The sequence below is a fragment of the Lissotriton vulgaris genome, chromosome 7 (assembly GCF_964263255.1).
Source record: "Lissotriton vulgaris chromosome 7, aLisVul1.2, whole genome shotgun sequence".
Lineage (NCBI taxonomy): Eukaryota > Metazoa > Chordata > Amphibia > Caudata > Salamandridae > Lissotriton > Lissotriton vulgaris.
Window position 1 is genome coordinate 1,625,079,355 of NC_141695.1, and position 26,675 is coordinate 1,625,106,029.

At 42.7% G+C, this 26,675-nt stretch overlaps 1 protein-coding gene across 1 annotated transcript in view; it reads right to left on the minus strand.

Annotated features, from left to right (window-relative positions):
- GDAP1L1 (ganglioside induced differentiation associated protein 1 like 1) overlaps nt 1-26,254 on the minus strand; it is a 425,118-nt gene extending 398,864 nt beyond the window's left edge. Inside the window, exon 1 of the mRNA XM_086932567.1 lies at nt 26,045-26,254. Within this exon, the coding sequence (XP_086788693.1) occupies nt 26,045-26,224 (180 nt within the window). The 5' untranslated portion in view covers nt 26,225-26,254. The remainder of the gene's footprint in view (nt 1-26,044) is intronic.
- Between the last annotated feature and the right edge of the window lie 421 nt (nt 26,255-26,675).

Here is a 26,675-nt window from a genome sequence, read left to right on the forward strand (position 1 = left end):
GATAGAGGTGCATCAATAGAGTCCAGAATCAGAGAATCAGGAATTCCTCCACTTATATCCAAAAAATCGTAATAAAAGACCAACTGTCCTTTCTGTTGGATCGCACAGTTGTGCATTGTGTTTGTGCAGTGCAGTCAAGGAAAGCACATGATATTATAATTAAATTCGTTGGTGCATAGTTACCAATAATATTCACTGGAAATATTCGCAGGGTAAAAAAATGTGTGGCAATATCAACTGATAGATTCATCCCAGGGGTAGGTTTTGAGAAATGTCAGCTATTATGCTAACCTCGCATATAAATAGACATTAACTCGTTATTTCTGCAAAACAGAGTCCCTTAACATTAGTCAAAGGCCATGTGCAACCCTTTGAAAATGGTTCAATAAATAATTACCACTAATGTGCTATTTCTTTTTTTTTTAATCTTTCTTTTTTGGTTTCATAATATAACAGGACCTCTTTAACAGTTTAAATTAACTAGTCCGGGTGTACACCAGGTGGTTCAAGAATACAAATTATGCCATGGCATATCACAGTAAGGAAGAGTAAAACAAGACACTAATATATACTGTCTCAACTGCTAATAATTGAAATACCCTTGTATCTAAGACCCTCCCTCGTCGCCAGCACAGACCTACTTCAAGCACACTTATTGTGTAATCATCCTCATCATGTTTGATTGCTATAATTGTCCTACTATTTTACAGGGCTAGACTTAACAATCTGGTTCAATAAGGCAGTCTCAAAAGCACAAAGCATATTTGTTAGAAATTGGGTCTCTGCTTGGCTAGGGTTTGCACCTAAACCCCTGCTCACCTCTTTGGTAGCTTGGCAGAGCAGTCAAGCTTATCCCACAGGCAATGTGTAAAGCGTTTGCACAACACACACACACACGAGTGACACACTAGGCACACCACAAAAAGAGACTCCACACAAGGTTATGTAAAAATATCCTTTGTATTTTATATAAAACTAATTAGACCACCATCACACAAATCCCTCCACCAACCATGCGATTTTCATAACCTCACATAGATCATAAATCACTTTGCCACAAGCAAATGGTCATAGCATCACAGTTAGTGCACACGTTAAATACTTATAGGTTGGACACGTCATACAAATACCATCTCTGTACATAATAAGCAGATCCCGAAATGATACTTGTTATCCTGTCATTACAGGGCCTAAAGCAAAATAAATCATGACATCAGGGCATAAACTGCAGGTTGGGTTAGAGCAAGTCCACATAAATAACCAGGTAACATCACAACTGTGCAGCCTGTTGTAATAAAACACCTCATCACCCAATACGATCATAAATCATAAACACATGAAGCGTGTGATAAGTAAAACACATATTCACCAAGACACATCACTGCACTTCAGTCACCAAATATCTATACAGCACAGCACTTCTGTGCTTCTAATCCCCATAATACAGTAATGAACACAAGGCTACCGGGCACAGCAGCACCGGCGCGCCTAATATAGGTAATGTGGGAATGAAGGCAATTGCATGTGAATCATAAAGTCCTAAATCTAGTTCCAAAACCACCAGAGAATGGTCAGAAACCCCACCCTGTATGATTGATTGTACAGTCCCTCATCAAATCTAGCGCTCGGTGGTTGACACAGTAATAGTCAATTCTGGAATATGATCCATGTCCACAGGAGAGGAAGGTGTTAGATGCCACACGTGCCAGGGATCTATCAGACCATGGTCTTTTAAGTAGGTCTCCAAACACCGCTCTTTTACGGAAAGTTTGCTTTGTCAAGTGGGCAAGATCTGTCAATGTGTGGGTCCCATGCCAAGTTCCAGTATCCACCCACTACAATTATGGATTGGCTGAATGCCATAAAAAGCCTTGAGAGATTTGGAAAGAAGGCCTTCCGATTAGACTTTGTAGCATATATGGACCCCACTATTAATGCATTATCCCCAGTTGTCAACCTCATATAAACATATGTACCCATCGGGTCAGTTCACATTTAATGTAATTATATTGTAGAGATTTTCTAAGCAAGATCCCCACACCACACCCCTCTGTGAAGACAGGGGAGGGGCAGTTGAGGAGGTGGAGCCGCTGCTACTTATCACTTTATCGAACCCAATCCCTTCTCATTTTGTCTGATTAAGTGTGTGAAAGGTGCGTCTCTTGAAGTAGGGTTATGTCTGGTGACTTAGTGGTAAGTTATTAAGTGTCTTTTTCCGATTATTGTAGTGTGCCAAGCCCTTAACTTTGAGGGAGAGTATACGAAGATGTTTGAGTCTTGTCTGCCCTGGCATGGTGTTAGTGGCTCAGTTTTGGCAGTTAGATTTAAGGATAAGACAAACTTTTACCAGAAGAAAAGGGAGGGGAGAACAGTAATAATTTTGAACTACAAGTGCTTATGGATTAAGTCCTGTCCGCAAGGAATCCAGAAAATAGTACTTAGTATTTGTGCGGAGTTGGTGGACCTCAGTGAGAAGGCCTCTAAGTGATAAATGAAAAAGATTAAACAAAAATATAAACAAAACAAAACAAAACAATACTATTTAACGTGCAATACACTTTCAAATAATTCAATACAATATAATAGACTGCTATACGCTTCTTAATACGGGTGAGTTATCTCCCCTCAACCCCCAGCACCCTGCAGTCTTATATGCTTGAAAGGGAGAGATGTTCTTATGAGAAATAAACAGCAATTATACGTTGAGACGAAGGGACCAGAGGAGGCCCTGTCGAAATGCTAAGTTCAGACTGCAGTGCAGATCCAGGCAACCAGGATAAAAAGAAAGAAGGAAAGATGAGGAGAGAGCATGAAAGGGATCCCAAACTCACTTGTTTTGTAATCCAGTATGATAAACTGGGCAGGTCTTACCCAGCACTATCACCATACAAGTCCCTCTTATTCACCTTCAGATGGACTTGCGGTACTACTCAGGATTTCAGTGGAGTCCGTGAGTTATCTCAGCCCCTGCTAGTCTTTTATGGGATTCTCAGCTAGATTCATCAAAGGCCCGTTTTGCGAGTCAGTAATAGCGATTATTAAGGAATCGCTATTACCGACTTGCAAAACGGGATTCATGTCCAAATTGCAATTTATTTAGCGATTCCTACAGCTTCTTTATTTGCGATTAGCTAATTGCTAATCACAAATAAGGAATAACTCCCCATTCCAAGGGTGCAGGGGTGTGCAAAGGACACCCTGTAGCACCCCTGAAATGTAATCTACATTGGTGTTGCGCACACACATGTCCAAAGGACATGTGTGTGTGTAACATGCAACTTAGAAAAATGCATTTAAATGCATTTTTCTAAGTTTTCGCTATTTACCACGAGGTTTGACCTCGCGGTAAATAGCGGCCCAAAATTGTGATTTCGCAATTTTAAAATGGTTCATGAATTGCATTTAAGGAATCTCAAATAGAGATTCCTTAAATGCAATTCCTCGCAAATGTGCGAATTCTTTAATAGCGATTTTTGCATTTGGGAGGATGAATCCCAAATGTAAAAATTGCGCTGGCAAAGGGCCAGATTCTCAGAATCTGGCCCTTTGCAAGCCGATTTTCTTTTCATGAATCTGGCCGTCTGTCTTGTCCCTGTCTTCCCATTGATTCAGCAACGATTCTAGTCTGTGATACTCAGAAAGGAAGTCCTCAGTGATGTCACCTGTTATTGATAGACCAGTCAATGGTCTTGATTGAGGGAAAGTGTCAGGTACACTCTTTGGAGAATAGGTATCCATATCTGGCGCCTTTAATGCATCCAGAAACTGTTCATGCTCTGCCAGATCTGTAAACTCCCTATGAGTGCCATTGATAGTAAGTAACATGTAGATTATGTATGAATGACCTGTCACTGCTTATGCTTTCCGAGAATTTATGAGTCAGAGAGCCTGGATACCCTAATGGGTGATAACTGTGCTATATAAATCCTGATTGATTGATTAAAAGAGAGGATTTATTATCTTATGTATTTGAACATGAAGCAAATGAGATAACCATCGCTTATTTCACTTCTTCAGAAGATGAAGGGCATTGTTCATCCAGTAGTACCAGCATATTTATTGGCAGGAATATTGTTGAATTACCCTTTCCGTGAAGGGATGAAGTGTGTTTGGATGCAAACCTGCAAAACCAAAGTTTGAGGTTTTCTGCATAGTTGATGGTCACTCATTGATGAAATATTGACAGTTTCTAACTGGTGTAAGCAATGCTCCATGGAAAACCCCTTCCGGGGTAACTGATACTGCTTTGGAGAGACACAAAATGACGACAGTTAATTTTTAACAGGCTCAATGTCAAGGGCATTTAGTGACTGATCAAGGAGCAGATAACTTTGACTTAATAAATGGACCAGAAGCCCGCAGCGGTATTCACACAAGAGACACAACTGAGTACTCTCTGTTAGGATATGTCCAAACTCAAGAGAATACAGATGGAGTAGCCGAATGACACCACATATTCCATTAGGAGAAGAGTGATGCTGGTGGCTCTAATCCACATATCCGCTCAGTCCTTCTTGGTACTCTCTCAAAGTGAAAGTCAGAGTAGATTTATCATCATTTTGGGTCTATGAGCAGTACAGATTTAACAATTCATAATCAGTGTTCCTCAAACAAGCTGGTATTTTGATGCAGGAGCCCTATGATTAGCAGTGTAGATTACTTTGTTCACAGGGCAGCTGCATTGGTTAAGGAATTCTAGGAACTCAAGGTGCTGCGGACATATATGTCTCAACAAAATGGGATACAGAGACTGCCCACATCAGGGGCTTCAGAAAAATCGAGGATGGACCTGCACGCTGCAATATTGATGCTGAACACACAATACAAACAAGCCAGTCTCCTGCAGTGAATGTCAATGGTTCTTAGAAATTTTAAAAAGCGTTGCAACCAGAAAGTTGACATGCCCACAGTGATGGTGTGTATGAATTAACCACATCGCTGCGGCGGCTTTTCCCGTTGTGTGCAGTTATTTTCAAAATACCGCGTTACATGACGAGCTCGGCTCGTCATCAGCATACGAGCGCCGTAGCTGATGACGAGCTGAGCTCGTCATCAGCATCGAAGGTGTTAAGGATAGAAACACAAAAGACCAGATTTATCATGCGAAGAGCAATAGGAGCTCACAGTGAAAACCTTATTCAATGTCACCAAACTGTTGTCCATCCCCTTGATAAACACCTCTGAATGCAAGAGTAGATAAGTATTACTCATCTAGACCTTTGTCGATGTACAAATGCCAAATTTCTGTCTTTCAGTTTGAAAAAAGATAATGTCATCATTTTAGAAAACCTCAAATTATGGTGTAAAAGTCTCATGGTGTCACACTTCAATATAAAGAGGCCCTTCAATTTAAACCTCGAATTCATCAAGCCAACGTGTGAAAGGTCACTTCCTAGATCCTTTTCTTCTAATTGTAATTATTGGTGGACTACAATGCCATCCTAATATGGACACCTATTGTTGCTATTTATCACGCGAATGAACAAAGTTCTGCCACAGATAAGAGGAATTTGAAAAAGAGGCCCCCAGACCGCAGTTAGGTTACTCAATTAAATACTGCTAGAGATATGTATTCTAAGGCAGCCACACAGTATTATGCAATGCAAAAAAACAAATCTTAGTTTGCTCCTGAACTAGCAAGTTTAAGGCTCCACACTTGGTATTAAGAGATGCAATGGAGAAAATCTTATGATTTCAATTGGACATATGAATTTATATTAGATCAGTAGGCTTTATAAAGGGCAGATCAAAGAGGCAAAGAAAGCATATCACAACAAGAATATTCTGCAGGTTCCTAACCTGGTTAAAGAACTATTTTGCATCGTAAGCACATTCCAATCTCCCACCTATTTGACCAGTGACATAATTCTGTTTGAAGAACTTTCTAAAAACCTACCAACTTTCTTTCAATATATAATTTTAAAAATTTGGAAATCAATCATTTCCAAATCAATCTCAAGACACCTCCTTGCAAGGCAGACCCTGAGCATTTCCCAGTATCAATGGATGAATACCTTTGAACCAATTACTAAAGATCAGTAAGGAAGCTACATGTGATAGTTGTCCATTTAGCTTGATGTTAGATCTCTGGCTAATATATTTTTAGTAATTTGATTTTAATTTAACTTTGGGCCTTTTATAATGATTCATTTCATTAACATCTGATGTCTTCTCTGAAGCTTGAATGTTGGCAGTTGTTAATCCCCTTCTGACAAAAACTTTGCTTTAGGCAAATATCTCTTATACCTTATTGGTCTAAATTATTGGACAAATTGGTATTTGCGCAGCTTCAAACTTATATTGAGCGGGACAATATATTGGATTTTTTTTAGGCAGGCTTGGCAAATTGGTGGTTGTTTTAGTCATCGATGATCTACGGAGGCTGGTGGAAAAAAGGCTAAATAAGGATCTCAGTTTTAATAGCTCTCGCCGGGACCTTAAATACTTCTTACCATACCATACTGTTCACAGACTCAGGTATCTCTGGGAGACCACTTGAATGGATGTCAACCTACAGGTCTGGCTAAAAGTAAATACTCATGCTATCATCCTTTAAATCTAAGCCCAAAGCTCTCAATTGTGGTGTCCTGCAGGGTTTAATGTTTTCCCTTCTCTTTAAAATCTATATGAGCCTGGTAGTACTTTTCTTCGACCACACGGGTGTGTGATTTTACATGTATGTTGACAACACCCAATTGATCTTTGCTTCCAGGGTCCTCCAACTTTCGCAATATGGAATATAGCAAAACCTTGGTGCACTGGTGGATGTTGGAGAACTTTATGACGCTAAACCTTTCAAAAATGGAAGTACTAACCTCTCCGGTGGAATATTTTCACCTGAGATTCTTGCTTGACTGACTACCATGGGTTCTTGTCCCTCTCTGTTCCCAGTAAGTTGGAATCTGGAAATCATGCTCAACTCCAACTTGTAACTTTAATTACTTGTAGTGAAGCTGGCGAGTGTCAATGTACAGTGTTGTTGTCAATTATGTGATTTTAGATGTCCTTAGGGATATTATCAATGCAGTCAATTAACTGCGGGCAGGCAATCACAACGTGTGGTTGAGCACCTGGATCCCCAAATCTGCCACGGCTCCTCCGCCGTGAAAAATATACATTGTTTTGATGCTGTAATTGCTCAAACACAACTGAGTACATTTACACCAAATCACAAAAAGAACTCTTTCTAGACCAAGATTTAGTTTTCCGTCAAATTTGATATAAATCAGTTTGGCTGTTGGGCTGTAGCTGTGTCTAAAGTTGCTACGCAAAAATGAATTAGGAAAATGTGTTTTGGGCCCCCCTTTATAGTCAGTCCCTGCTTGACAGATAACCCCAAAACTTTCTGTGCACAAAGTAGGCAGAAAGTAGCACTTTTTTGGAAACTTTTGTAAAGATTTATCAAACGATGCTAAAGGTATTAGTAGCACAAAGAAAGGCATTTTCTATGGAAACTAGATCCTAACTAAAACCACTGATACTCACACACAAATATATATATGTAATTGCTCAAACACAACTGAGTACATTTACACCAAATCACAAAAAGAACTCTTTCTAGACCAAGATTTAGTTTTCCGTCAAATTTGATATAAATCAGTTTGGCTGTTGGGCTGTAGCTGTGTCTAAAGTTGCTACGCAAAAATGAATTAGGAAAATGTGTTTTGGGCCCCCCTTTATAGTCAGTCCCTGCTTGACAGATAACCCCAAAACTTTCTGTGCACAAAGTAGGCAGAAAGTAGCACTTTTTTGGAAACTTTTGTAAAGATTTATCAAACGATGCTAAAGGTATTAGTAGCACAAAGAAAGGCATTTTCTATGGAAACTAGATCCTAACTAAAACCACTGATACTCACACACAATATATATATATATATATATATATATATATATATATATATATATATATATATATATATATATATATATATATATATATATATATATATATATATATATATATATATGAAAAGCGACATCTTTTGTTGTTTTTGAATTAAAAGAATTTACTTCAAATCTCATGGTGCTGGTGCCTGCTTTCAGAATCAGAAAGGAGAGGGGCAGGAGTGTAACTGATATATTTATCACAAAAGAACCATCAATTACTTCTCACTCCGTAAGGAACAAGACACTCACTTGGGAATGCGTGCGGTAATGGCAAGAGCTTTACTTCATCACTTGCCTTGATCACACACACACACATATATATATATTTATTTATCATCAAGGGACATACATGTGTACATGTAGAACTAGGTATAGAAACTCTATACTTACTTACCTGTTGATATTTTGATATTTTGTTCTCAATATTTTCATAAAATTATATTCTTCTTCGATATTCAGGGGCACAGCAGACTGAACCATTGCAGTGGTGTGAGGGAAAGTTAGAAGATGCTTCATGAGCAGGCTACACACCTGATCAAATGTTCTCTTCTCTCTGTCTGAATGCTGGTCAAACAAACAGGGTGACACTGCGCTGATTAGATAGTGTAAAGTAAACAGCTAGAGCTGAATACTCCACATAGGCTTTGAAGAACTCCTGATTATATTCGAGGCCTGGGGATCAGTCAGCAAAGAAAGCCAATTTGTCTGTGTCTTTGCAGCCCCTGTCTGCTTCAAAGCTCTTGCGTGTTTTTTCAGTGCTCCTTTGACAAATGGTGCCTGTTTAAGGATGTTTCTGCCCTAGGCAATGTAAATCTGATGCCACTCTGCATCCCTGTCAATGAGATCACCCTGCATGCAGGGAGAATCAGATTCTCCCTAGCTAATTGGGTCAAGGACCGAAATGGGAAAGGAAAAGCAGCCCTGGCCAAAATGCTCCAACCAGTCACGCTCCCTCGTCTCTTTCCATCCATTCATTCTCTGATGCTCCCTCTCCTTCTCTTTTCTCTCTTTCTCTTCTCCCTCTTTTATAGTTTTCTCCCTACCTTCCCCCTCCCTCCCCGCTCCTTTTGCCTGCTGCAATTACCCTTAGGTAGTTAGGAAAAGTGAAGAGTCACCAGGAGCGGCCCTGGACTTTCAAACCCGGCCTCTAAGGACTCCAAACCACCGGGGAAATGCCCGGTGGAACAGATGCCTTTTCAAGCCTAGTGGGGTCCTTGATGATCATCAAGTCGTGCTTGTAGTAGAACTGGGCCTTCGTTTCGTTGGTGCATATCTTAGCTCAGGCATGGTTTATGCACATAAAAGTCCTGAGTTTGGAACTTAGTAAAGGGTTTAGCAAGAACACTTCGAAATTGTTAGAAGCATCAAGGACGTGTAGCTCTTTAATGAATATGATAGTTTTAAACTTTAAGAAGTGTTTTAGAGTAAACAGAAAAAAGGCATTAATTCACCCTATTCTAATTGATATACATGTAAGCAGTGTACACACTAATGCGGACGCGCGTAATGTTGCAGAAGTGTGGCTCACTGGTTAGAGGAGGCAGACCCTGATGCAGAGGTCAGACCCGGGACCAGGGTTCAATTCCCGACGCGGCAGGGTCTTGAGCTCAAAATGTCCACGGACTCGATAATTCTCGCCTCGGTGCCTACTCGAATCATGGGTTCACACTCTGCAACTCTGGGCAATAGCTTGCTTAATCTCCACTACGGCCGACCGCGATGGGATGCCTGGTCTTCACCTTGGGGATGCCCAGTAGGGGTTATCTTGCAGGGAAAGCCAGGACAGGTTCCCAAAGCAAGCGCTAAGAGTCCTGTTGGTGATTTGGCGCTATATAAATCAAAATTAACATAACATAACATAACACATGGCGTGGGTCAGTGGGCATTGCTGGGCAGAGTTCCAGGAAATTCACTGACAATAACGTGAAAACCTATCTAGTCTTACCCTTATAACTTTTTCACGAATATTTTAGAGAGCAATTCCTTCTCTTCTATTTTACATCTGACTGACAACTGAAAGGTTTGGGTGTGGGTGAAGCAGTAAATGTTGTATTTTTATGCCACTGTAACCTTTAAGTGAACAACGCGTTTCTTTAAATATGTGGAACCTTCGCTAGGTGATGCACAGCTCACGGAAAATTGCAACTGAGGAATTGTTGGATGATCGCACTGTGGGGTTCAGCTTTGTTATCTTGTTATCTTATCTAAGTTAACATTATCATTATACTGCAGGTGCAGCTTCTTCACTGGTGACAAGTGTTATTGGCTGCTGGACCCTGTCTACAGCAGGCACTTTGATGGTGTGTGAGAGATTTACCTTTTAAATACAACACTGAAGCAGACCGTAAAGAAAACTAACAAAAAGCCTGAAGCTAGCCAATTCAGCATTAAAGCAAGCGATTACTGGTATTATGAAATCTGCAGTTGCTCCTCCATTGTTTCTGCAACATCCTGGTCAGCCCATGATCCCATGGGATCATGGGCTGGTTGCTCCTGGATCTCTCGGCCGCCTTTGACATGGTCGATCATACCATCTTGATCGACCGTGTCAAGAGCGCTGGCCTCCGGGTATCCTCCTTGGCCTGGATCTCCTCATTTTTGGAGAACCGTCAGCAGGCCGTCCAGTTGGCCGGCTTTTCTGCTGCCGCTTGCCCTATCACCTGTGGTGTCCCCCAAGGTTCTTCTCTTTCTCCCCTCCTTTTCAATCTGTATATTTTCCCTCTCATCTTTGCCCTTCAAAAATTGGACGTCACAGTATTTAACTATGCTGATGACCTCCAACTCATTTTTAATATCTCCTCTTCTCCTTCTTCTGTCTCAAATTTTCAATCAGTCATGACCTTCATCAGCGACTGGATGAATTCCAACCACCTTAAACTCAATCCTGACAAGACTGAGCTTGTACTCACTGGTGGTGTCTCCAGTCCCTGGTCCCCCACATTCTGGCCCCTTTCTCTTGGTCCCCCTCCCCCTCCCTCCCCCTCAGCCTCTGTTAAAAGCCTTGGTATTAGAGTCAGCAGTGACCTCTCCATGCACAACCAAGTCAGTGCGGTAGTCTCATCTTGTTTTCTTAACCTACGCATTATACGTAAAATTTCCCGTTTTTTTTCCAATGAGGCACTTAAACTAATCTTGCTAGCCATGGTTATATCACGCCTGGATTACGGAAATGCTCTGTATGTCGGAATTCCGGCGTACGAGATTTGCCGTCTCCAGCTAATCCAGAACCAGGCTGCAAGGTTGGTTTATAAATTCTCCAAACACTACCATATCACCCCGCTTCTAAAAACTTTACACTGGTTACCACTCACTGAACGTTCCTTTTTTAAATTCGGCTGTCTGATTTTCAAGGCTCCTGCTTTTGTATCCGCCAAACTCAAGACTTATGTCCCCACCCGTGACCTTTGGTCTTCCTCTAAACACCTCTTGTGCATCCCCCGTTGTAGAAGGAAGAAACATGGCGGTATGAGTTTCTCCTTCTTGGCCCCTTCTTTTTGGAATTCTCTACCCCTCAGCATTAGGACCACAGCTCTTTACATGGACTTCCGCAGGGCTCTGAAGACCTGGCTCTTCTTGCAAGCTTTTGCTGAGTAGGCAACTTTCCACTCACTCCTGTCTTCAGCGCCAAGAAACCGCTTGGTCTACGAGCGCTCTATAAGTCTTTTAACTTCAACTTCAACTTCAATTGGTGGTGATGCTCTTGCCTCAATGAGAACATTTGCCTTACATAACGTCAATTTAGGCATCGAAAACAGGAAGATTTTAAGAAGTCTACATCTCTACGTGTGCGGGATGACGATGATCAAGACACCTAGGAAAAGGCTATTAGCGCTTTAAATATGCATTACAGCAAGAAATGTAATGTAGTGGAGTGGCATACGTTTTTAGGTCTCAGCTACACAGTGCACATGCGCTGCATAGGAGGACCTTTAGCCGTCTTTCTGCTCTTTTTCGAAACACATACTCGTGCTTGTGGTGGCATCCACCTTGCGGGAGTGAGCAGGGGCGCGCCACAAGCACGAGTATGTGATTCCAAAAAGAGCAGACTGTGTGCACACGCACACACATACACACCACTCCTGGGCCAGCAAACACATGATTGCAGTGCCAGCAGTGTGTTTTTGTTTTCCTGTGACAAGCACTAGTGTGGCGTGTGCTTCAAAATATCAGCATTCATTAGGTATTCACTGGTGCACAGCTCTCTCTTGCTTTTTTTTATTAGCCATTCACTCTGTCTATTTTTTTTTTTAATTCTCCCACAGGGCAAGGCAACATTAGCTTTTACTTTCTGTGCTTTCACTTTCTCATGCTTTTTTAGTAATTTTTTTATTACCCTCCTTATTCATTCTATTTGGCTCGCAATTTTCTTTTATTGTGACAAGCACACGTGTGGCGTGTGCTTTAAAATATCAGCATTAGTTATTCACTCATGCACGGCTCTCTCCCAGGATTGATCAGATAAGAGTTTAACATGTTTTAGCAGGTGCGTTGTAATTGTTTTATCTAAAACGCTCTTCTGGTCTTTCACAACACCATGCATGCATTGCACTAAATACTAACTCATTTTAAGATGGCTGACACTTTTCCCAGAAGTATCACATGACCCACCTAACTTTCCTCTATAATACGCCCCTTCACCTAATCACCTCCAGCTCAATCTGCAAATGTGGCACGGCTGCATGACTAACATGTTGCATCTGAAACATGCTGGTTACTCTCCCTCTGGCTCTAGCGAACAGAGGCCTCCACCAAACTGACCCAGAAGTAAGTTGTTTATTCGCCTCTAACCCACACAGCCATGTTTTACGGTCACATCATGATTAAGATGCATTCAACGGACGGGGAAATCCCTTTAACCAGGAAGTGCAAGCCTACAGTGGTGGTAACTCTATGGCTTTTCTGCCCAACAGCATTAACCCCTTTAGCCAGGAAGAGCTTGCCTCCATAGCGGTGGTAACTTTATGGCTTCAACTATTGCCGCTCTTTGTCTCTCCAAGTAGCAGTGATCCAGCACCTCAATGATTTTCATTTGCAATGCAGATACTAATTCTTGGCACTGCTCGAACGCTCCGATTTGTTTAGCATCTGTCTGCGCTGTCCTTCTGTGAGACTACATTACAAAGTGCTTGCTCTTTGGCATAACTCTCCCAGCACCCCTGCAGGGTCCCAATGTCTTATTTATTTAATTGCAGGCAACACAGTGGACGTTTCAGTTTGCCTTTTGACCCAGCGCTTGCATCAACTTTAAACTGCACTGCAGACGTAATTTCTCGCTACTACTTTAGCGCCCAGATATTCTATCTTTATTTATTGCATCAATTCCTGAGACACAGCATAAAGTGCACTTTGTCAGTTCCTCCCAGCACTGCTGTATGCTCACTATTTCCAATTATCTTGCAGGCATCACAGCAGTTGCAAGAGCTCACTCCCTGTGATCCCCTGGCACGCACACGGAGTACTTAGCCTCTGAGCAGACGAAAGACTTCGCCGCTACCCCCTTGTGCTCAGTATTCACACACCATACATTGTCAGACTTTTGGCAAGTTCCAGCCAGCGGCAAAGACCGGTCCATGTTGTTTATTCCTGAGGTCCATCTTCCCACAGCTGGTAGGTCGCCACCCGTGCGACCAGTTTGCCCCATGCAGCGCACTCTGCAGCTCATCCCATTGACAGCTGCCCGGCTTCTTCCTGAGGAGACAAACATATCTGCCCCTATCCCTCATAAGTCCACAGGCTTTGTTCGCCCTTTTTTTCCTCCAATACCTGCCTTGGGTGAATCAGGAATGAGAAACAATGTTTCATCTACCCCTGGATACCTCTACTCCCCAGTACTTCCACACCAACTGGCGTACAAGGTGACTTTTCCGAACAAACCACGCTCACTTGAGCACACTCAATACATTTTTCACAATGCACTCACCTTTATGTAAAATGAGCATGCAACCTGTTGACCATAAAAGTCATAGGCTCTTGTAGGAAGTAGTTTTTTCCCTTCTGCCCTAGTAATGTTTTACTCACTAAACGCTGGACCATAGCCAATAGGTCTCACTTTTGGGACAATATCCTTGGTGCAACAACATTAACTGTTGCATGGTTAAACACTTATAAGGTCCCAAAGGCGAGACCTATTGGCAATGCCAATGCTTGTTTCTCTAGGTGTCAGTTTCCAAGTAAAAACCTGGAACAATACGTGGGATGTATACGTGTATTAGCAGCATCATGCAAATTCGAGGATTTGCATGATGAAATTATAAGTGACCAATTAATTAACAGAAAGAGTAATCTTAAAATTCAGGAAACGTTGTTGAGCGTAAATTAACCTAGGTCAGAGAACAAAACGTCTTCCAAGGAAGATTGTTGTGAGGCAGGCGTGCAAGATGTGAACATTGTTGCTAGGAAGAAAACTAAGTTGGACAATTTCGTGGAAAGGAACAAAATTCAGGGCCTCATTTATTAAAAGTGACGCATCGCTGCATGAAAACAGCGATGCGTAACTTTTCATTGCACCCTCCTTGTGACATGATGGATGCGTCATATTTACTGTATGATGCATCATGCCGCAAGGAATGACGGAAACGTCAGTTTTACTGACTTATCTGTCGGCGCAAAAATTAAGCATTGTTGGAGTTGTGCCGGAAGCGTGACGCAACTCCAGCAATGCAGGGGGAGGGCTATGGATATAGCACTGCATCACCCTTACGCCTGCCATGAGGCATAAGTTTTTTATGCATTTGCATCTTAGCATCACTTCTACTAGGCTTACTTGCGTGGGGACGCCTCTCATACATTATACCTGACACAGGTATAATGTAGCGCAGGGGTTTACAAAGAGACGCATCTGCTTAGATGCGTCACTTTGTAAATAGGGCGATACTGGGGGCATGTTTTACACCACTGATGTGTCACAAAAGTGACACAAGGGCAGCGCAAACTGTTGCAAGGCCTCATAAATAACGCCTTCAATGTTTTAGATGTGGAAGCTTTAAACGTGTGGCCAAACACGAAGATTGCACTGCCATGAAGGCAAATTGCTAGTGTTGTAGATGTCATGGGCATTTTCTCATGTGTGTGCAATCCCAATCTTGATGATAAAAAAACTGACATTAGGAAAAAGAAAGGGAAAATTGTCCAAATGATTACTGAAATCTCTTCTGATGAAGACGAGGTCTTGATAGTGAGTGAGTCTAATGGCCGAAAGAATGAGATGGAATGCGAGGTGATGCTGCATCACATACTGAATGTTAAAAACGTTTATAACCCGCCTACATGTAAGGTAACTATTGCAGGAGTGTGTGTAGACATGTGGGCTGAGTCATGCTCACCTTATGTTATAATAAACAAAGATGCTTATAATCTTTTATCTGATGTGAAATTAGAACATACTCAAAATGGCCCAGTGCATTATTGTGGAACAAAATTACCTATGCTAGGTTGGTTTGAGTCCGTATTGAGTTTCAAGAGTAAAGAAATTACAAGCTATGTTTACGTGGTGGAGAAAGGCATGTTATTCCTAGCTTGGAAGGAACAAAGAAAATTGAGAATTACACTCAATAGAAAGTAATGGCAATAGATGATTCTGATGTAGAAAGGTGGAGAGAAGAGTTTCCAGGAGTATTTCAAGAAAGATTGGACAAATTAATAGGAGTTTTGCACCTCACCGTCTTAAAAGAAGGGTATTTTCCTAAAGGTCATAGGGTAAGAGGGGTTCCATTAGCTATGAAGGAGGTGTTGACCATAGAACTTGATTAACTTTGTTCAGATGGGATCTGTGAACGCATAGAGGCATCAGATTGGCTGAGCCCTATTGTTTTGGCACAAAAATCGAATGGGAAAATTTGCATGTGTGCTGATTTGAGTGATTTGAATAACTGTATCTGTGTAGATCGTCACGCTCTGTCTAACATCAGTCTCATGCTGTCAAAAGTCACAGAGGGTCACCAACCCTTGTAATAAAGGACGCCGCTGGTGCTTTGTGACCCTCTGTGACTCTCTTCCGTTGCTTGCTGGTCGGATTCCACCTGGGAAGTACCTGGTCCAGTGCATTCACGAGGTGGATTAGTGTCCTTGTGCCATGATGAAATTGCCACAAAGCAATCGGCAATGAAACATGTTGGCTGTTCAGGTTAAGATGGTCTAAACATGATACTGTTGTTTTAAACGAGTACAGACACTATTAAAATTAAAGATAGGTGTGATATGTTTCCGTAAGTCAGTTTTAACCTTGTAGGAGAGTATGTTCAACCTCCTTTGTATAACGTGGCTCTGGAGTTTTCAGTGTTTTAGATTGATATCACTTTATTTTGACACACATTTCCACAAACTACACATAATTGGGGGTTTGGCCATGTTTTTTTGTATCAGGAAAATGCCAACAATGACATAGTGAGCTAACACGTGAGTACCTACCAGTAGCTACCATTGTTCCTAATTAGTAATTAGGACTAGAACAGACACACAAAAATTGCAGCCAATTTCTGCGGCCACATAATGTTCGGGCCATAAGACACGAATTTATGTGAATTGAATTCCATACATGTATTCATTTACACTATGGTATGTGTAAGGTCTGCATGCATAAATCTTATACTTTTAGAATTACCACCATGTGTAGGCATAGCATAACCTATGTAGGTTAAAATATAGACCTTTGTTTTGTTTATAAATTGGGGTCACTGCAATGACAGCGAGGAAACGTATTTTGAGTAAACACACTATAATTCAGCCTACTATAAATAACAATAATAATATTAAATGTTTTCCTTCTACTAAAAGATGGGATATTGGTAAAGCATAATGTTCAACAATGTATTCTTTATTTATTCACTTTGTTTTATTTTAATGGTCTGGCTGAACATTTCAGCTGTCCTCAATTATGTGTGCATCACTGGAGAGGGGCTTTGGCTTTGCCCATATGTTGGGAGCTTGGAGTACATGTTGCGATTGGGCTGAAGTTGTATGCTTCCACAAAAAATGTCCTTGCCTACCAGGCAGCTGTGATCATTTTGTTTATTTATCCAGCTTGCTGAGCTTGAACTTTCAGGGGCACACACATGGCACTGCAATGTTGTAAAATGGTCTCAAATAAATAGATATTGTGCTTGTTTTTCTCTGGTTGAACCACAGATGGGAGGAGAACAGTATTCTACATACATTTTTTGAGTCTTGCTTAAGAATGCAACTCTCATCTGACCTTTTAACCTACTTCAATATTATTCTACAGTTATTTTCTTCAACATACATACATATTTATCCCCATGCTATTTCCTTAGAATGCTTCCCATTACTGTACAACATTATACAACATTCCTTTAAAGCTAGAGCCATTGCAATGCTTGTTATGTTTTATGTAGCGCAGGCGTGGCATAAAAGGGCTTTGAAGCACTTTACTAAGCTGGAAGTTACAGATAACTATGGAAAACCCCATCCCTACTTGGTTACAAAATAATAAATAGTAACATACCTGGGACTATACACAGACATTCAAGTAAAAATGAAAAAGCGGGTGATAGGACGCTGCTGAATTCGAAAAGAAATTATTTAAAACATATAACTGACTCCAGATATCAAGAATTGCTGTTTCAAAGTGTGCTTTAAATATTTAACTCACATTTATTCTTCCCAGCTGTCATTGGATTTATGGTAAAACAAAGCCCAGATTGGGGGCACTTGTACCTCTGAGACTGATTCAGCCACTCTTGCCAGCATGCAGAGCCAGCACCGGTTCCATCTGTCAGGGCTGGTGCCACCCTAGCCACCAGTTTCCACCACTATTCAGAAAGTCATTTGACTTTTTATTTGGCTAGCAGTTCCAGTCTGCGATGCCAGTTCCTCCATGCCATCCCACAACTTTCGTGTCAGAGCAAGACTGTACCCTTCACTGTTGCCACCAGACAGTGTTGAAAACAGCAACCAGAGCCAGGAGGCAGAATTTTTTTTTACTTTTTTATTTTGCAGATTTATATAGCGCCAGGGCTTTAAGTGGGATGAAAAAACTCAAAGGAGCGTGGCAAATGTAATTAAGGGCGTGGCTTAAAAACACGTAAGCTAAAAATTCTGTGCTTAGCATAGTGTGCTGCCGGACTTGTATATTGCTGTTTCTGTTATTGCATCCATATATATGATACAACGAGTAACATACCTACAACAAGGCAGGACTATTGGCTTTGTCAATGGTTGTTAGTTGCATGTGACACCACAGCAATGTTGCTGCTCCTGATTTTCAAAAAGAGGAGGGAAATCCAGAGAGAAAATTACTCTCCTAAAAGAATTTCCCTTTGCCTACAACGCTCACCTGACATGACGTCATGCCCTCACTTCTCCACTAGTGAGAAGTGAGCAGTGTGAGCACGCAGACATTGATGTGCCTGCTGTCATTACAGTCCGGGGAAAAAAACTGATGACCTGTGCCAAGGCACAAAACAGAGCCCGATAGAGACCTGTTTCGAGGCCCCCTTTAAAACACTGCCGTGCTCAGACCCGACCCACTTAAAGCCTTGTATTGCGTGAACTCAACCCGAAGGTATTGGAGCTCTTTACATGAGCACCAGTTACGTTTACATAAGGAATTATTCTTTTTAAATTTTTGTTGTTGGTAGGCCCAGGGAGATTAAGTAATTTGCCTAGAATCAAAGGATGCTGAACCGTCGCTGGGACTCGAACCTGGTTCTCTCTATAATATACTGTAGATGTATTTAAATAGTGCTGCTTATCATCCATGAGGGTATCCAGGATGTCCAGGGCGCAGGGAGATTAAGTGATTATCTCAGAATCACAGGATGTTGGGCCGACGCCGAGACTCGAACCCGGGTCCCATGTTCCAGTTCTGTCCACTGCACCACATCCTCTCCTATTTCTAGCACTCTGGCCATGCATAGCAGCCCATTAGCAGTCATTGCTGCTGACAGCCAGGAGCCTCGCCATTCTTTCCTGCAGCAGTATCTCCTGTTCAGTATGTTTTCGCCCACACAATGCCCCATGTTTGGCGCACTGAACAGGGTCATATCGACAGAGAAATCAAAAAAAGTGGAGTGGCAAGCAGTACTACTTCAAGGGAACCCACATTTCATGAAACAGTCTGTGCAGCACTTAGTAAACTGCACATCTAAAGCCACGGTGCCTAGAGGCAATAATGTGTAGAACAAGGCAGTGGAGAAAGTACAGGGGCTAGGGGCTAGTTCGAGGCCTAGATGAGTAGGATGCTGCCTAATAGATGGTACTTGAGTTACTGGGTCTGGCGGCACCTGTTGATGAAGAAAGGTCAGGCTCATGGTTGTAATTAAGGTGTACAGGTTACATTTTTTTTTACAATTTCTTATGTTTTTGTTTAAAATGGTAAACTCAGAAACATTAAACTCATCCGCATCAGACAGCAATTCCGCGTAATACATTTCATATGGTAAATGCAGCGGGCATTTACCTTCTCATGTTATGGGACTGAGATCCCACCTAGGGAATCACATTTTTTATATTTATTTGGCCAGCCTCTTGCCTTTTTTATTCAGCAGTTTTTTCACTTCTTCAGCGGTGTGAGGTGCCCCTTTAGGGGAAGATTTACTAGCCCCTAGCGCAGCCGCGGCCGGCAGTGAGAGGAAATGCAGGGCGGTGACGTGGGGAGAGGCAGGGTGGGGGGTAGTAATGTATGGATTACGGAGTTTTACAGGTAAGTAAACATTTAAATAAATAAAACGAATTTCGTTGAGTACAATGCATCCCAAAATACGATGCAGTGCGCGCAACGAAATTCGTTTTATTTATTTAAATGTTTACCTACCTGTAAAACTCCGTAATCCATACATTACTACCCCCCACCCTGCCCCTCCCCCTCCCCACGTCACCGCCCTGCATTTCCTCCCACTGCCGGCCGCGGCTGCCCTAGCGCCACCAGTGCGTCACTTTTTTTGACGCACCAATGGCGCATTTTACTGCCCCATATTTACAAGGACCGAAAAAGCCTTCCTGTGTGGTGCAGCAGCCAGGGCAGCTGACTTCGGAGCACGGGGTTCGCGGTTTGATCCCCGGCTTCCGCAGCAGCTCAGCTCAGCACCATGTGACTCCGGGCAATAGCTCACTTAATTTCCTCGACGGCCCCCAGTGCCTTGAGACCTGTAGGGGTTAGTAGTTCACGCTTTACAAATACATATTTATATTTCCTTGTAAATACGGCCCCTTTACACGCAACACTTTGTGTTGCTGTGGGTGTTCCCGCACAACATCCATGGAACCTAACTCATTTCTAGATTTACGACGAATTGTAAACCGGGAAATGCATTAGGATGCTATGCCACCCTATGGGTGGCGTAGCGAGGCGCAACGAGGAGAAATGTTTTAATTTCGTCTCGTTTTTTCCTCTTTCAATGCGTGCTGCTTTCTACAGCACGCATTGAAATAGGAAAAGGCCTGTAGGGATTGTTTTTGTACAGGAAGGTGCCCCTTCCTGCACAAAAACAATCTCCTGATAACCCAGGCATCCTTGCACCATGGTGCAAGGGTGCCTGCGCCGGCGCATGGCAGCTGTTTGTGCGCCAGCGAAGGGGAGAGCACAGGAATGCGACATACTATTGAAAATATGTTGCATTCCTATACTTTGAAAGGGCCGCAGCGTGGCTCAGCCAAAGGGCTTGCGGTGCTGCGCTGCGGCACTTTCTTGTAGATGTGCCCCCTACTGTCACTGTCAGCAGCGATTGTGCACTTCTTGACCTACCAAAGCTTTCCACAATACCAAGCCCACTGCTTTAACGTCCAGGCAGTGCCATCTTAACGCATAGGCGCGCTGGGCAGTTGACGTGGGCCCTACGTGCATAGGGGACCCATGCAGACCAGAATTTAACACTAATTTTCCGTTAAACATTTTTATTGCTGTGTGTGGTTGTATAGGCAGGGCCCAGAGCACTGCTTTGCCTGGGGCCTATAATGCTGCTAAGACGGCCCTGCGTCCAAGCCGAGTGGTTGTTGTCAAGAACGTAACATGCACAGGAGTAGTGAAAGCAGGTATACCTGTGCGATCAGTAGCATAACGCAAAATGATGGGGCCCCTCTGCTAAATGTGTTGAGGGGCCCCCAGTCTCCCATAGCTCACAGATATTCAATGGTCCGAATGGGACCCCATTTAAGGACCAGGGGCACCTGAAGTGTTGGGGAAACCCTGCACCACAAGGGTTGCAGGGTCCTGCCTTATGCCCCTGTGTGCGGATTACATTCTTGACAGCACAGCATTTTTTGCCACTTCTAAAACGTTAGTGGAACCAGCCAGACACTGTTCTCTAAAGAACACTACATCATGACAAGTAACAGTCACTGGCTACTCAAAGAACTGAGCTTCCACATCAAACACACCTTTGCCTCCGACTCTGTAGAGCACTGTACTTTCATTTGGCTAGGTTTGCGCTATACAAATACCACATACATGTATACATACATGGAGTAAGCCGACTCTGTCTGGGCTTGGGGGAATGTCGACATGATGTAGTATTTCTAGATAACAAACCTATAAGACGAAATTGTGCTCTGTGCAAAGTAAGGAGAAGGGATGGAGCTTGAGTGGAAAAACAGCTGGAAACTGTGTATAGAATATGAAAATGGAGGGTGTCCAGGGTAGTTCTCACAGAAGGGCAAGATTAAAGAGACCTACAGGGCCGCTCTGCCCGTCATGCATTTCCCCGCTACCCTGCAGGCTAGGAGCCTGCTTTCTGAGCTGGAAGAAGGGGAAACTGGGGAAGGCTTGGGCCCTGTCACTGACCAGCCTGGGCCACTCTTACTTGAAACAACAAAACAAGGGCCGGACAGTATTGAATTTGCGACAGAGTACACAGACCTAGTGTAATAAATCACTGGGTTGGACAACAATTTGTATTGACTGACTTATTTTTTATATAAAAGTTTTTTTGCAAGAAATTTTTAGGCATCAAAAGATACACCACAACATTCATAAATATACAAGAACAAATTCAATGGACTAAACAAAAATTGTCAAAACAGTGCAAAAAACAAAGGAATTGTCATACATAAATAACATGGACAACTGTGAAAAGGCCTCAAATTAGTCACTTTACAGAGGCTCCAATCCTGGATACAAAATAGACAAGGGGAATGTTATGTTTAAAAAGAAAACCTCCTTGTGACAACCATCACGAGATACACAATAGATACCACATCAGGTGCTAAGGCTAGGAACAACATAGGAACAGTTAAACAATTCCAAAGTGGGTTTTGGTTGAATCCTAGCGTGCCCTAATAATTTTGTATCTCGGAGGTGAAAACGTCGACGCGTTTCGAACCCAATATCATTCGACGGGTTCTCCTCAGGACAGGGACTGGGGGGTCGTTGTCACTTATTAGTGAGATGGAGGGGTCACTCCCTTGACAGAGGGCGGAGTTGCCGCTGAACAAGGACGAGGTGCCGGCCGTGATCTATTTCTCGGTGTGTAGATCTGGAATCTTTTTTAACGTGGCGATTTGTTCAAATTAAGCGCGTGGGAGGCGGCAGCCGCCGCACGGGCTGGCGTGTTCTTGGCAGAGAATACGAGCTGCAACGGTCCGGCACACAATGACTTCTGAGAGACAGCTTGTTCTCTCAGAAGTCATTGTGTGCCGGACCGTTGCAGCTCGTATTCTCTGCCGAGAACACGCCAGCCCGTGCGGCGGCTGCCGCCTCCCACGCGCTTAATTTGAACAAATCGCCACGTTAAAAAAGATTCCAGATCTACACACCGAGAAATAGATCACGGCCGGCACCTCGTCCTTGTTCAGCGGCAACTCCGCCCTCTGTCAAGGGAGTGACCCCTCCATCTCACTAATAAGTGACAACGACCCCCCAGTCCCTGTCCTGAGGAGAACCCGTCGAATGATATTGGGTTCGAAACGCGTCAACGTTTTCACCTCCGAGATACAAAATTATTAGGGCACGCTAGGATTCAACCAAAACCCACTTTGGAATTGTTTAACTGTTCCTATGTTGTTCCTAGCCTTAGCACCTGATGTGGTATCTATTGTGTATCTCGTGATGGTTGTCACAAGGAGGTTTTCTTTTTAAACATAACATTCCCCTTGTCTATTTTGTATCCAGGATTGGAGCCTCTGTAAAGTGACTAATTTGAGGCCTTTTCACAGTTGTCCATGTTATTTATGTATGACAATTCCTTTGTTTTTTGCACTGTTTTGACAATTTTTGTTTAGTCCATTGAATTTGTTCTTGTATATTTATGAATGTTGTGGTGTATCTTTTGATGCCTAAAAATTTCTTGCAAAAAAACTTTTATATAAAAAATAAGTCAGTCAATACAAATGGTTGTCCAACCCAGTGATTTATTACACTAGGTCTGTGTACTCTGTCGCGAATTCAATACTGTCCGGCCCTTGTTTTGTTGTTCTGAGCTGGAAGGGCATTCAGCAGTGCTTAATTTGTAACAAAAAATAAGTGCCAGGGCTCTTGTCAGGAGGCCACTGCAGCTTGCACCACACATTGCCTCTGTCATGTTGCAATTGATTGTAGCAACACAATTACTAACCCTCACGCTCCTACAAGTGTGACAACTAGGACCATTTCAAGACCACAGAGCTATAATAATGGCTTCGCCGGCAGGTAATAGTCACTTAATGTAAATTGAATGAATATTTAACTGTTATTGTGGTCCTCTCCAAATTAGATAGACAGCACCACCTTGTGGCAAACTGTCACAAGCGCCAGTGTTGACCATTAAGGGCCTGTGCTGAGCACCAGAAACCACAGACTCAAATTAAGCACTAGCATCACGAACCCCAACACTTATGAACCTTTAGGGGGGGGGGGTGCCCACTAGGTTGTGTGCTCTCATAAAACCTCTAAATCTGTTTTTATGTTTACTGTGATTTTGTTTGGTGACACTAGCGGAAAATGCATGATGGAGCTATGGGTGAGGGGAACCAAAGCGCACAAGAGAGCACAAAAGGAAAGAAAGAAGGAACGGAGGGATTGATAGAGAGATGGGTGAATGGAGAGATACATGGATGGATTGGAAGCTGGAGAAATGGATGGATGATTTGGAGACAGAGGTTGAGGAAGGAATGAAGGGATGGGGATGAGAGGTGGCTGGATGGATGAAATGATTGAGGGAAGGATGCAAAGATAGAAGGATGAATTGAAGTAAAGATGATGGATGAATGGGGGAGTAAGGATGGTGGTTGAATGAGAGAAATAAAGAGGATGGATTGACAAGAGAAGTAGGGACAGATGGAGAGTCCTTGACACAAAGGTCCTTGACAAGAGGGCTGAGTGCTATTAGGCACCAGGGAGCTCTCTCGTGCAGGACCCCCATTATTCCTTTAGTAAAATGTATTTACTGATGCGTAATTGAAACCCATGCTCATTAGAGGGAAAATAAGGTGTTTTCTCTATCGCTGAGCACGTTTTCTTTTTATACCTGGAAGCAGTTTCTTGCAGTACCTACAAATGCGAAATTAGCGTCCAGAGGACCCACATTAAGCGTCTTCCCCAGGCCTCACAAGGAAAAGCCTGGCGTTAGGAAGGGAACCTTAAAATAAATGTAGATTCTAAAATAAAAGTAATGTAGTAGGTGTAGTTTCCAATTTTACCCATGTCATCAGGAACCCTTTACCCAGGCCTTGTGGTCAACAAACTTTGCATGTTGCAATTTCTTTAGCTTTTTTTTACATTGCGAAAAAGGAAACTACAAATCCCAGAATGCAAAGAGCTGTTAATTTAACTATCAGAACTGGAAAACGAGATGCCACCTAGCAACAAACCCCGCATTAGGCTTCTAGTCTCTATTCCCAAATTGCGTTATTATTTTCAAGGGTCTCTTTACACATATAAAGGGCAGAGCTATCCTGAAAGGGGTGGAGCTTGAATGGAGCGAATCAGGTCTTCTTATGTTAGTTAACTCTTTACTGGCCAGCACTGGGAAAGTGAATTTTCCAAAGCCCAGTAGGCTGTAGAAAACAAGGAGCCCGTGCACCTGCCTTATGTGGGCTCGTAATAAACCTAATAGCTTTACAGAAGAAACAAGCCGCTGGCGCGCAGATGTGGCCTAATGCACAGCGTGTGGCCAAGCGAGTAAATCCGGGCTAACTGCAGAATCCAGCTAATAAGAGGAGGAAGGGGGTGGGGGTTGTTCAGGGAATAATCCGTAGCCACGCTGCTGCAGAGCGTCTTCTCTGGCCGTGTGGTGCTGCTCACGCACAGTATGAGGATGCTCTGCTCACGGAGCCACCAGCCCTGCACGACAGGCTGCATTACCCCCCTGACAAAAAAGGGCCAACCTGGTTTACGCTTAACGAGCCACGTTCTCAACAATTGCTAGCGTAAGCAAAACGCCGTAACATGGGGTTTATGAGAGAGAGGGAAAACGAGGGGCGTGGGCCCCTGCGCGTGCGTGCGCGAGTCGGGGCGGCGGGGGACACCGTATCAACACATAAATAAAACAACTGCATCCTGACGAGTGTTCGTAAGAAGATGCGCTTTGCTTTAAAATGCAACCATTTACAATTGTTTAACTAAATATTTAATTGAACACCAGAGGCACGCTCGTGCATTAAAAGGGCACTCGGAAATCTCGCTGGCTGGACGGCAGGTTTTTTGCTGCAGTGTACTGTTAAAACCCGGCCTCTCTTGGTCGCAGTGCCGGCATGCAACCCCCCCATCCTCCACACACATATACACACACCCCTGTACCACTCTGTCAACATTGGTAAAATACGCACGGAAGCATACATGTATCACGTGCCTCCTTCCCCTCCTCTTAACGAGTCTCGTGTGTGCATTATTCCTCGTAGATATCACAAATGCCGACGCACACGGCGTTTCCGGTAGAGTCATTGCAGACACACATTAGTGGTCTCGAAATACCACAAAAGAGATACGTGTTTTTAAAATGAAACTCAAGCCGCAACCGCTATAAAGACAATTATTCCGAAAAAAAGGAATTAAGACACAGTGCTGCATTGCAAAGCAAAACCACAGCATCCTTGAACAAACCTGGAGGAAAACACACACACCGTATAATCCTTTCAAATTAAAAACATGTTTTTGTTTCCTGTACGCAAGACTCTGCCACTGAAGCTGCAATACATGCCCTCCCCGGCATCCCTGCAGCAAGCACCTCAATGACAGAAAACATATACAAACAGGCAGTGCACATCCGTTTGTACCATGGGTAGGAATTACCTTTTGAGAGCTGAACGACTGTGTCCAGTGGTACAGGACCAGCCTGTCTTTGGGTCTGAGGCTGGGGTCCATGGTTTCGGGGGTCTCCTCGTCGTCTGTGCATTTCCCTGCCTCGTTCTCCGAGGATGAGATGGGCCACCAGCTGCAGTTGGTGGGAGTAACATTGTTGGGAGTCGCCATGACAGCCTGGCTTGGAAGAAAGGAAGGCGAGGGGAGCAGCTGCACCGACGGAGAATCACATGGCCACACAGAAACATCATCACTGCCGGAGAGACGGGGCCACATTACTCATCACATATTCAGATGGGAATCTCGGCTCAGTCACAGCAGACACTTTGTGTGTGTAAATGTATATGTGCATTAAAAAAAAAGAAATATAACCAGAGCTATAAAAGTGTGTGTGTGTGTGTGTATATATATATATATATATATATATATATATATATATATATATATATATATATATATATATATATATATATATATATATATATATATATATACATATATACATATATATGTATACACACATATATAAATAAAAAAAATGTGTGTGTGTATATATATATATATATATATATATATATATATATATATATATATACATACACACACATATATTCACTGAAAA